An 11,821-nucleotide genomic window follows, 5' to 3' on the forward strand; every position below is an offset into this window, starting at 1 on the left:
AGTGTCTAGCATGGCTTTGGAGGCCAATGGAGTCATTACTATCCTTAGACACACATGAAAAAAAAAAAAAGGAGTGGGAGTAATTACCTGAAGATACACAACAGGAACTGCATTCTTCAGTGGAAAAACTCAGCCAGCCTTTAGCGACCATCAGAAAGGAAAATGGAGAAATGAAGACCATGAACTCACTGTCCTCCTGCCTTCCGATCTTCTGATCACAGGCATAACTGAACCCCAAGCCAGAAGACAAGGGGGCCCATTGATGCAGTCCATTAAGGTCATCCTCCTAGCCTCCTGTGCTCCTCTGGGACACAGAGCAGAATGGAAAACAGTAGAGAAGGGATCTGGAGGGGAAAACAAATGTATTTGGCAAAATATCCTCATCTGCAAAACAGAAATAAGTATTACTGTCGTGGAGTGAAGTGAAATAATCAACATAAAGCATTTAGCACAATGCCTGGCACATAGTTTTTAGGGAAAAAAAACAACTTTTATATGCCTGGCATCATATTTCCAAAGGTGGATTTTTATGGAGTGATGTTTTCCAAACTTCAGATCATGGCCAATTAGTGGGCTGTGAACTTAATGGGTTTCCCAGCATTTTTTTTAAGAAGTAGAAAAGACCAGCACGCATCTCATGACGCAAGTGCAAGTATTGTCTCAAAAACATTAATTTCCTTTAAATTCACATTAAATTCAATGCATGTGTGTGTGTGTGTGTGCGTGTGTACGTGCACACACGCATTTAACTGTGTATTTGTTTCCTAGGGTCAGAAGGTAAAATATATTGGGTTGGCCAAAAAGTTCCTTCAGTTTTTAAGTAAAAATAAAAGACACATTTTTCATTTTCACCAAGGACTTTATTGAACAACGTATTCACCCTTTTGTTCCACTACTTCTGCCATTTTTCAGGCAACTTCATAATTTCATCTTCCCAAAACTTTTTATCTTTTTGAGCAAAGGACTGTTCCAGGTGCCTTTTACAGTCTTTCAGGGAATTGAAATTTTTTCCATTAGGAGAATTTTGTAAAGACCGAAATAAATGGAAATCCGAAGGTGCAATGTCTGGTGAATACGGTGGATGAATCAGAACTTCCCAGCCAAGCTGTAACAGTTTTTGCCTGGTCATCAAAGAAACATGTGGTTTTGAGTTATCCTGATGGAAGATTATGCGTTTTCTGTTGACTAATTCTGGACGCTTTTCATCGAGTGTTGCTTTCTGGACGCTTTTCATCGAGTGTTGCTTTCCATTGGTCTACTTGGAGCAGTACTTGTTGGAATTAATCATTTGGTTTTCCAGAAGGAGCTCATAATAGAGGACTCCCTTCCAATCCCACCATATACACATCACCTTCTTTGGCTGAAGACTGACTGGCCTTTGGTGTGGTTGGTGGTGGTTCATTTAGCTTGCCCCACAATCTCTTCTGTTCCACGCTATTGTACAGTATCCACTTTTCATCACCCATCACAATTTATTTTAAAAACGGAACATTTTCTTTATGTTTAAGTAGAGAATCGCATGTGGAAATACAGTCAAGAAGGTCTCCCCCCTCCACCCCGGCTTAACTTATGTGGAACCCAAACATCAAAGCAATTAACATAACCAAGCTGGTGTAAATGATTTTCAACTCTTGATTTGGATATTTTGAGTATGTTGGCTATCTCCCCCATGGTATAACATTGATTGCTCTCAATTAATGTTTCGATTTGATCGCTATCAACTTCAGCTGGTCTACCCGAATGTGGAGCATTGTCCAGTGAGAAACCTCCAGCACAAAATGTCGCAAACCACTTTTGACACATTCCGTCAGTCATAGCACCTTCTCCATACACTGCACAAATCCTTCTTTGTGTTTCAGTTGTTTTTACCTTTCTTGAAATAATAAAGCATAATATGCCAAAAATGCTGCTTTTTTCTTCCATCTTCAATATTAAAATGGCTACACAAAAATTCACCGATTTTGGGCTTCCCTGGTGGCGCAGTGGTTGAGAGTCTGCCTGCCGATGCAGGGAACACGGGTTCGTGCCCCAGTCCGGGAAGATCCCACATGCCGTGGAGCGGCTGGGCCCATGGGCCATGGCCGCTGAGCCTGCGGGTCTGGAGCCTGTGCTCCGCAACGGGAGAGGCCACAACAGTGAGAGGCCCGCGTACCGCAAAAAAAAAAAAAAAAAAGAAAAATTCACCAATTTTGATAAGTTTTTTTTTACAATGCATGCTGATATGACAGCTGTCACAATACAATCTAAAAAAAATTGTTTGAAATGAAGCTAAAGACAACTAAGCAGGGCCTCCCTGGTAGAGCAGTGGTTAAGAATCCGTCTGCCAAAGCAGCGGACACGGGTTCGAGCCCTGGTCCAGGAAGATCCCACATGCCACGGAGCAACTAAGCCTGTGCACTACAACTATTGAGCCTGTGCTCTAGAGCCTGCGTGCCACAACTACTGAAGCCTGAGCACCTAGAGCCCATGCTCCACAACAAGAGAAGCCACGGCAAGGAGAAGCCCACACACCGCAATGAGGAGTAGCCCCCACTCGCCACAACTAGAGAAAGCTCAAGCGCAGCAACAAAACAAAAATAAATAAATAAAAAAAATTTTTAAAAAGAAAGACAACTAAGCACTACTAGAGCCATTTTACAGGAAAAAAATGAACGAAACTTTTGGCCAACCCAATATTTCTTACTAAGAATTATGGTCAGAAAGTGTTTGAAAGCCACAATTCAAGAGTACTTCTAGATACTTCCTCTCATCTCTCACTTATTCCTCCCCAAGAAGTGATTTGCCTGGTTGACAAATGTGGGAGGAGAAATTGAGCATACGTGCTTGAGTCTTTTCTCATTCTCTTGTCCCTGCTAGTCGCCTCTTCTGTCTTCTCTTATTCTCTATGGTAGACGAAATAATAGCCCCCAAAGATACCAAGTCCTAAAACCTGGAACCCATGAATATTACCTTATATGACAAAGTCTTTGCAGCTATGATTAAGTTAAGGATCTTGAAATGGGGATATTATCCTGGATTATAGGGGTGGGCCCTAAATGCAATTATATGTATCCTTTAAGAGGGAGGCAGTGGAGATTCTACACACAGAGGAGAAAGGCAACGTGAAAACAGAGTAGAAAGGGATTTCAAGACACTGGCCCTCCTTGAAGATTGAAGTTTTGCTGTCACAAGTCAAGGTATGCTAGCAGACACCATAAGCTAGAAGAAACAAGGAGTGATTACTTATCCATTCATCAGTAAGTAGACATTTTTTTTTAAGATTTTAATTTTTTACTTATTTTTGGCTGCATTGGGTCTTCGTTGCTGCGCGCGGGCTTTTTCTAGTTGTGGCGAGTGGGGGCTACTCTTCGTTGGGGTGCATGGGCTTTTTCTTGCAGTGGCTTCTCCTTGCAGTGGCTTCTCTTGTGGAGCACAGGCTCTAGGTGTGCGGGCTTCAGTAGTTGTGACACATGGGCTTAGTTGCTCTGAGGCATGTGGGATCTTCCCGGGCCAGGGATCAAACCCGTGTCCCCTGCATTGGCAGGTGGATTCTTATCCACTGTGCCACCAGGGAAGTCCCAATTAATAGATATTTTTTTAAATTGCTTTTAAGTGTTCTTTCCATGCCCTTAGTTGGTAGGGAAGGGATTACTAGGCTTGCCACCATGAGTGAAGTGTCATGAGAATTGGGAAGGCCTTTGCACACCAATATGCACTCTGACTTCCCTCATAATAATAACAGCTACACTGAGTGATAATTATGTATAGAACACACAATGTACATCTCTATCCTTACAAAAATTTAGCAAGGTAGCCAGCATTACCCTTCTTTTACAAATGAGAAAACTCAGAGTCAGGAATAGTTATTCCTTTTGGACAAATTTGTCCAAACTCACACAACTAGTAAGTGACAGAGACAGGTTGTGCATCTAGCTTGATTTGCTTCCAAAAACAGAGCCATCTCCACTTGAAGTGTCTCCCTGTGTTGTCCACCACTGGTTTCCTGAAGCTAGGTTTGTGTTCCTCAAGCAAGCTGCATATCATAGTTTGTATATATCAAAACTATACATAACAGGAAGTTTTGAACATAGCAGTCTAGTTTTTTTCTGGCCATTTTGGTCCCAAGGTCTTATGTTCCACTTGATTATTTCTTTTGTAGTTGTTGGGTTAAAAACTAGATAAAAGGGGGCAAAAGAGGAAGATGTACACAACACTAGGGTCTTAGTGCTGGATCGTTTGTTGACAATAAATTTCATTACAAAAATCTCATGGCTATCTTGGAGATCCAAACGCAGAATCTTTTTATACATGAGGAAAAGAAAGCCAACAAATTCACATATTTGTCTAATAACCAACGACCTCATCAAAGCAGAATTTCATTGCAATGTAAACAGACTCCTAATACTTTGTAAGTTCGAAGTGGGAATTAACTCCAAATTTATTTTGATCATCCAAACATCACATTGTAAAATTCCCATTACTGTCTCCATTGTTTTTCTCTTCTCCTTTTATGTAGGGATATATGAAACTGATACTCTGTAAAGGCAAAACCAAACCCTACTTTTTACTTTGAGAAGGGGAGAAATTTTAAATAGCATTCTTCAGTTGTGGTGATTTTGAGATCCCATGATCAGAGTATTAAATGTCCTTGAAGTAGTAATTCCATTCCACAAAACCAAACCCCAAACATTCACACAAGTTCCTGTCAAGTCACATATTTAAACAAATTATTCTAAATAAATGAATGCTACAGAACCCCCGAAACAATGTGGTTTGCTCCTTTGATTTTCTGGAACATCTTTTTGCTATACTGTGCCGCTACATACTTATTTGGCTTCATGGTGGACTTGTTACAGCATGTTTAAGAATATTCATTACTCTTGGCAGTTATAAACAAAATAAATGCCAAATGGAGATGCTAAGATGCAGACAAAAAAACAACAACAAAACGTTCAGAGTGTAGCTACACAGTATTTGCTCATGCCCTTCTATATCAATACCTTTCCCCGAAAGAATTTCCAAATACTCTAGGCCCAGGCGCAAAGGACAAAACAAGAAGCCCCACCTTTGAGCCCAGTACGGAGGTGATCCGCCCACCCACCAACCAATCCGAAATCGTGTTCTCCACCTGCCCACGGCTTGAGCGACCTTTTCATTCCCGCCCGCTGTTCCCTTTTACGACAGTTTTCCGGCCTAGTTTACGGCCGCCACTGCCGTATTTCCTGGGGCGCCTGTGTCTGGGCGGTTTGTACATGCTGGTGGTGGCCGCGTCGCTTTGTGGTAGAGGCGTAGAGCTGGTGGGGTGGGATGTACCGCGCTCCCGGTGGAAGCAGAGGAGCCGAGCGGGAACCATGGTGAGTTCCGCCTTCCGGCCTCTTGGGCGATCTCAGGCCCAGGCCTTAACCTCTGCTCAAGGTCTGGGAGGAGAGGAGCCGCAGATGTCTCCCTAATGCGACTCAGAGCTGGGGGTGTAGCGCCCCGGAGAGTCACCCTCTGGGACACAGAGCTGTTGCCTCACCCCTCTCGGGCCTTTGTGCCTGCCGTCCATGGGGCTCGGAGGTTAGTGGAAACGCATTTGATTATACCTGCTGGTCCCCTAACACATCCTCGCAGCCCTTTCTCTACATCGCTCTGTCTTTCCCCTTTTCTCTTGCTGACACACCTCTTCTCGATTCCTGAACATATTTGGCCGAAGGTGCTATGAGAAGCTAGTCTCTTAGTTAAGCCTACGTTTAACGGTGAATCAGAATTTACAGGAATCCTCTGTAAACAGTTTTCCCTTCTCTGGCAGAAACTTTATTTCCGTTGCTCTTGATTGAATTTTAATGTGACTTCACTTGCCCGGAGGTGAAAGAAGTTTTCAAGGGGAGGGGAATTATCTTTTTCACTGTTGTATAAGTAAATAAGCAAATCGACTTGCCTTTTTTTTTCTTTAGTGAAAAATTCCATACCTTTTAAATGCATTGGATATAAAATTTGCAGGCTCGTTGGGCAGAATATTTTCATCCTAAAAGTTATTTCTCCTGTTGAAATAAAACTTGTAATAAGTTGGAATGGGAGAATGGGCATGATAGGGAAGGGTGAGAATGAGAGAAATGAATATTTACTCTGCTTCCCTTTACCAGGCCAGTACAGTGGTAGCAGTTGGACTGACCATTGCTGCTGCAGGATTTGCAGGTTTGTTTATGGTTTGGGGGTGGAACTGAAGTAGAGGAGGTTGCGGACTTTTTATTTTATTGCTTTTGTTTTTAGGCCGTTACGCTTTGCAAGCCATGAAGCATATGGAGCCTCAAGTAAAACAAGCTTTTCAAAGTCTACCAAAATCTGTAAGGCTTCTTATTCACCATTTTTGCTAATTCTTTGCTGTCTGTGTATGAAGCCTAGAGCCAGACATCCATGAAGTTCTAAGTGATTGCTTTGGACCCCTTCTCTTGCTTCCCACAAAGGTTTAGAAGTTCTGAGCTTTGTAATGGTGCAACCCTAAAGAATCAAATGTTACATGTGACAGATTTGGGGAAGAGGTGTTAACAGTTTTAGTATCATGAAAGTTAATATCACTTTATTGTTCATACACCATTACCTTCAGCATCATTTGCTCTGCATCACAAACACAGAGGGATCTAGGGGTCTGAAGTGATCCATTTTTACTGTGTGGCTCTGGCACTCCCTAACAGATTACTTGGATAACACTTCAGTTAATTGGGCTCTAGAGTATGACTGAATGTGATGATCATACATTCTGTGGTCAAAATTCAGAATGAATATGATTTTGACAACCTGTAGAGTATTGCTTTTATGATTGAATGTGACAGAGTAGTAGAGTAATGGTAGGTTTTACCAGTATAATTTCTGACATACCAAGGTCAGTGGATCTAATAGCCTGATTTTCTCAATATATATATCTTAAAGTCTTGTTTTAGTAGTTGCCTTGAACCTCAAAATGTCCTTGAACCACTTGTCTCAAAAGATCTCTGAATCCTCTAAAGCACTTGTTCTAAAACATGTAGTCATATTCTGAGATTAAATTTTTATCTAGAACATGGCTAGCTTGGAATACTCTTCCCTTCACTCCCAGAAGAACTGGCTTTAAGGCACTGTTATTTTATCTTGTATCTTCAAGACAGTTTAGATGGTCCGGGGGTGGGGGGGGGGGGAATGGATGTTTAATGATCATTAAATATTTGTTGCTATTTATAAAGTTAAAATACCATAGGGGGCTTCCCTGGTGGCGCAGTGGTTGAGAGTCCGCCTGCCGAAGCAGGGGACGCGGGTTCGTGCCCTGGTCCGGGAAGATCCCATATGCCGCGGAGCGGCTGGGCCCGTGAGCCATGGCTGCTGAGCCTGCGCGTCCGGAGCCTGTGCTCCACCACGGGAGAGGCCACAGCAGTGAGAGGCCCACGTACAGAAAAAAAAAAAAAACACAAAAAAAACCCCATAGGAATTGCACTTAGTTTTCTGAAGTGTCTTAGTTTTTCCGCTGGTTCTATGAACATTTATAGACATTTTTTAGCAGCTTTCAGTTTATTTTGATAATCTTTTCTTTCAGTTTATTTTGATAATCTTTTCTTACAAATGTATTTCCACTTTCAGGCCTTCAGTGGTGGCTATTACAGAGGTGGGTTTGAACCCAAAATGACAAAACGGGAAGCAGCATTAATACTAGGTGTAAGGTAAAATAATTTCTCACATTTTTAATATTTTTCTTCCAAATTTAGAGCTATAAGCAAGTGTAAGAAAGACCTTCTCTCTTTTATTAGGAGAGTTATTCTATTGTGTACTTTTAATATTTTTATTATTTTTTTGGCTGCACTGTGTGGCGTGCGGGATATTAGGTCCCTGACCAGGGATCTAATCCACACCCCCTGCAGTAGAAGCATGGAGTTTTAACCACTGGACTGCCAGGGACGTTCCATCTATTACATTTTTAAGATCTAAACATTCCCTACAAAAGTCCAATGAGAAGGTCTAATGACGCATGAGTACTTTTTAATTCATTGAAGGTAGATTTTTCAACAGATAATCACAGTGCTCAATATTGTTCTCTATAACGGAGTAACAGATTTTTTTGTGATGAAATTCTGCCTTAATTTCCAAATACTTAAACATACTTTTCGATAAAAGGATTGTTGTAATGAATAGTTAAAAGTTCTAAATTTTTAAGAATGCCTTATTTTTCTAAGCTCTGTTTAGTTCTGTGATTCAGAATATTAATCTTCCTAGTGTGTTAGAGGTTCCCAAATAGCTTTTCATACTATTGTGTTGACTTACTCCAGTTTCACAATTTTTTTTCAGTTTCACAATTTTTAATCAACCTTTATATAGTTTTTTAATGTGACCCAGATCTACTCTGAAGTATACAATACCTTTTCTTTTTTAAATTAGCCCTACTGCCAATAAGGGAAAAATAAGAGATGCTCATCGACGAATTATGCTTTTAAATCACCCAGACAAGGGTAAGTATCATTAAACTATTGTTAACACATTTTGTTGGAGTAACTGTTATTAGTGGGATAATTTTGTATCTAATTCTTGGCTATTATAAGGGAAATGCCTAGATCTGTTTGTGAGCACTGTCTCCCAGGCTGGATCCATTTGTTTAGGTATCTTAAAAGAGTAAGTTCTGAGTGAAAAATTTATAGACTAATAAGCAGATCTAGTAACTACTATAATTTGGAAGTAGTGATAAGCATTAACTGTGTTTTGAGATCTGCAGTTGTGATGTGACTTACAGTAGTGAGTCTCAAATATTGCTACTACTACTGTTTGGGGTGGGGGGTGTCTACATTCTTACCTAAGGAAAATGTTGAATTTCAGTTAATGAAACTAATAAAACTTTTAACTTTTTTCCTATACATTTAGACCTTTTAACTAGTGGTTACCTAGTTAGAAACATATAGGATGTATTAGTTTCTGATACACTTCTAAGCAGCCTAGGCTGAGTTGAAAGATCAAATGGAATACCAAAATGTAGACCACAAAATCCACGTTCCAGTGTTTAAGTCCTTTTACTTTACAGGAGAAGCCTCTCTTTAAGAAAGAGGGTTTTGAGTTTAAACAGGGTTGTAATTGTTTGGTATCTGACTGCATAACCTTTTACAAAACTTAGCTTATACTAACTGGAAGGCTCTTGATTCTGTAGGTCCATAAATTTGCATCCTAACTAAGCTTTTTACTGATTGCTGGTGCTTGCTGGTCTGAGGGCCACACTTTTTTGAGAATCACTCAAATCACTGCTGCAGTTTAGTAGGAAAGGAGATGTAGGTGACATCGTGAAGGGACTGTTGGTAACAGGAAAAGGATATAAAGCAAAGTGGGGTCTTCCCAACTAAGCTCAGCACCTCTGAAAATTTCATGGTTTTAAAATAACACAGTACAATAAATTGGTGTTTATGACTTGTGATCGTCATGAAAAGGTAACTTACACTATTTCAAAGTCACATAAGTATGAGAATTTTCTTAAATTTTATTCCTATCAGTTTAAGCTTTTTCAAAAGGTGCCATTTTTTGTGGAAATCTCCCTCCCATTGGTCAAATATATTAACCATGTTTTTGGTCATCCGGTTCCAGTGTCATAGTTATTTTAAAAAGTCAGAATTTCATTTCTGCTCATTTCACCTCTTAGATAAGCATAGGAATTCTTGAAGCAAGAGAATAGCTTTTCACTAAGCAGAAATTGGAGAGTCCATATTATAACTATTCCTTTTTTTTCTTCCTGTAGGAGGATCTCCTTATATAGCAGCCAAAATCAATGAAGCTAAAGATTTACTAGAAGGTCAAGCTAAAAAGTGAAGTAAATGTATGATGAATTTTAAGTTCCTATTCATTTATGTATATGAGGACCAGCTTTTTATAATAAAATGCCTCAAAGCTACATATTTTAAAAATTAACATAAGCTAAATGAAAGCCTTGGTATAAATTTGAGGATTTAAAATCGGATTATAGAATATTTGTAGGTTAATACTCAATAATTATGGATAAGTGCATGCCATTTGAAGTGTTTGTTACTCATTTGTCAAATAATTTGGTACCTATGTCAAGACAAAGTGAACAAGATAGTCTCTCCCTGAAGGAATCCCCAATCTGATGGGAGATTGATAAATTGTTAATTAAAATACAATGTGAAAATAATTAAAATACAATGTGATAAATATGATGGAATTAGCACAAGTTGTTATAGTAGGGGCTCATCTCATTAAGACAGGTGGCTGTTCAAGGTACAGAGGACTCCCCCAGCCACTTAGAACCTTGAACTTAAAAGTGAATTTAGGGCTTCCCTGGTGGCGCAGTGGTCGAGAGTCCACCTGCCGATGCAGGGAACACGGGTCCGTGCCCCGGTCCAGGAAGATCCCACATGCCGCGGAGTGGCTGGGCCCGTGAGCCATGGCCGGTGAGCCTGCGCGTCCAGAGCCTGTGCTTCGCAACGGGAGAGGCCACAACAGTGAGAGGCCCGCGTACCGCAAAAAAAAAAAAAAAAAGTGAATTTAGCCACAACTTAACCTGAGAAATTGATCTAGGTATGTATTTATCACTTTGTCAGTGATAAATCTGAATTGTTTCAGATTTCATACAGTAAAAACTGTAACAGTATGATAAAGATTTGAGAATACAAGTCCTGTTTTTAATCAAGAAAGTATGTATATTTTATTTAGCTAACCCCTTAAAGAGACTGACCATTTATAAACTATATTTTTACATAATCGTTTCACATCTGTTAAAACACAATTAGTGAAACTGAAAAGTTCTCAGTTATCAAAATATAACGAAGGACTCGATAATTCATACACTGATATATTTAAATGACATTTCAGGGTAAACAGCTATTGGTCTAACAAAAAATATCTAAGGATAACCAGAGGACCTACCTAAAACATGTGAGGTTAAGACAGCTATTTTGTGGTCAGCCAGAATACTTTTCAGTTCTAAGATGATAAATACTACTACCTACAATCTAAACTTTCTTAAATCATCCTAAAGTTCATAATTGTTAATGGGGAACACAAAGACTTTCAAGGTCAAAATAATGGAGGTGGTCATATTTAGCACTGGAATGTGTTTAGGGACATTTCAAAATGGAGGTGTATCTGCTTTTATTTTCCATCCCATTTCCTCATTCAAAATCTGATCAAGTTCATTTGTCATGATTTAGAGTATGACGAAGCACTTGGCTATTTCCAGGGACAAGGGGGTATGAAGGTACAGCTGATTCATGTTATTCAAAGTAGTTGTGTTGTATAGTCACTGAGAATACTAAATTAGTGAATCCTGAACCACTGTTCATAGGGGTTTCCTGTGAGCCTCTGGTCACAATATTTTTGTCAACCAGTAAATATATAACCTTGTTTACAAGTGTTTCTGTTTAAGACATCTTATTTAATATATATTGTTAACATTAAATTCACAGCCAATAACATTATAACTCATGCCAATCCATCACAGCCTTCTTGCATTTAGGAACCTTAGGCAGCAGCACTTCACTACGCTTGGGGGCCATCTTAAACAGTGAAATCACCAATAAAAAGGACAAAAATGCAAAAAACTTGGCATTAAATGGACCATGAAAAGGATGCTTATTTACAGTAGGAAAACTGAAACAAGGCAAAGCATAACTTTGTAGGTACCGGGTGACTCATTTTCACACTTTGCATGTCCACAACCAACCAGGAAATCGCCGTGATTGTTGACTTCGGAGGTATGAACTTGAAAATAAGGAATCCACTAATAATGAGGATCAACTGTATTTTGGCTTACTAGCCTTTTATTTCAGTCCTTTGGACTAGTCAAAAAAAAATTTTTATGAACAAGAGCTTTAATTAAGGAAAAGAGATATTATCAACTAAAAAG

At 39.7% G+C, this 11,821-nt stretch overlaps 1 protein-coding gene across 2 annotated transcripts; it reads left to right on the forward strand.

The window, feature by feature from the left end:
- The first annotated feature begins 5,211 nt into the window (after positions 1-5,211).
- On the forward strand, positions 5,212-11,591 carry DNAJC19 (DnaJ heat shock protein family (Hsp40) member C19). 2 transcript variants are annotated; one of them, XM_029214118.1, is made up of 6 exons: positions 5,212-5,333; positions 6,105-6,156; positions 6,232-6,305; positions 7,570-7,649; positions 8,362-8,432; positions 9,698-11,591. In XM_029214118.1, exons 1-6 carry the CDS (start codon positions 5,232-5,234, stop codon positions 9,766-9,768), a joined length of 450 nt encoding a protein of 149 aa, XP_029069951.1. In that variant the 5' UTR covers positions 5,212-5,231; the 3' UTR covers positions 9,769-11,591. The 2 variants fall into 2 exon arrangements, with proteins under 2 accessions (XP_029069951.1, XP_029069952.1); XM_029214119.1 differs by having other exon boundaries at positions 5,225-5,538.
- The last annotated feature ends 230 nt before the right edge of the window (positions 11,592-11,821 follow it).

The sequence above is a fragment of the Monodon monoceros genome, unplaced genomic scaffold (genome assembly GCF_005190385.1).
Source record: "Monodon monoceros isolate NGI ecotype Baffin Bay Population unplaced genomic scaffold, NGI_Narwhal_1 Super_Scaffold_11, whole genome shotgun sequence".
NCBI classification, from domain to species: Eukaryota; Metazoa; Chordata; class Mammalia; order Artiodactyla; family Monodontidae; genus Monodon; species Monodon monoceros.

What these genes read in the sequence shown, in the direction of transcription:
- DNAJC19 (XM_029214118.1), top strand. Translation starts at nt 5,232, where the DNA reads ATGCTGGTGGTGGCCGCGTCGCTTTGTGGTAGAGGCGTAGAGCTGGTG. An exon ending in TTCAAAGTCTACCAAAATCT is followed by an intron (nt 6,306 to 7,569) that starts GTAAGGCTTCTT and finishes TTCCACTTTCAG; the next exon opens with GCCTTCAGTGGTGGCTATTA. An exon ending in TTTAAATCACCCAGACAAGG is followed by an intron (nt 8,433 to 9,697) that starts GTAAGTATCATT and finishes TTCTTCCTGTAG; the next exon opens with GAGGATCTCCTTATATAGCA.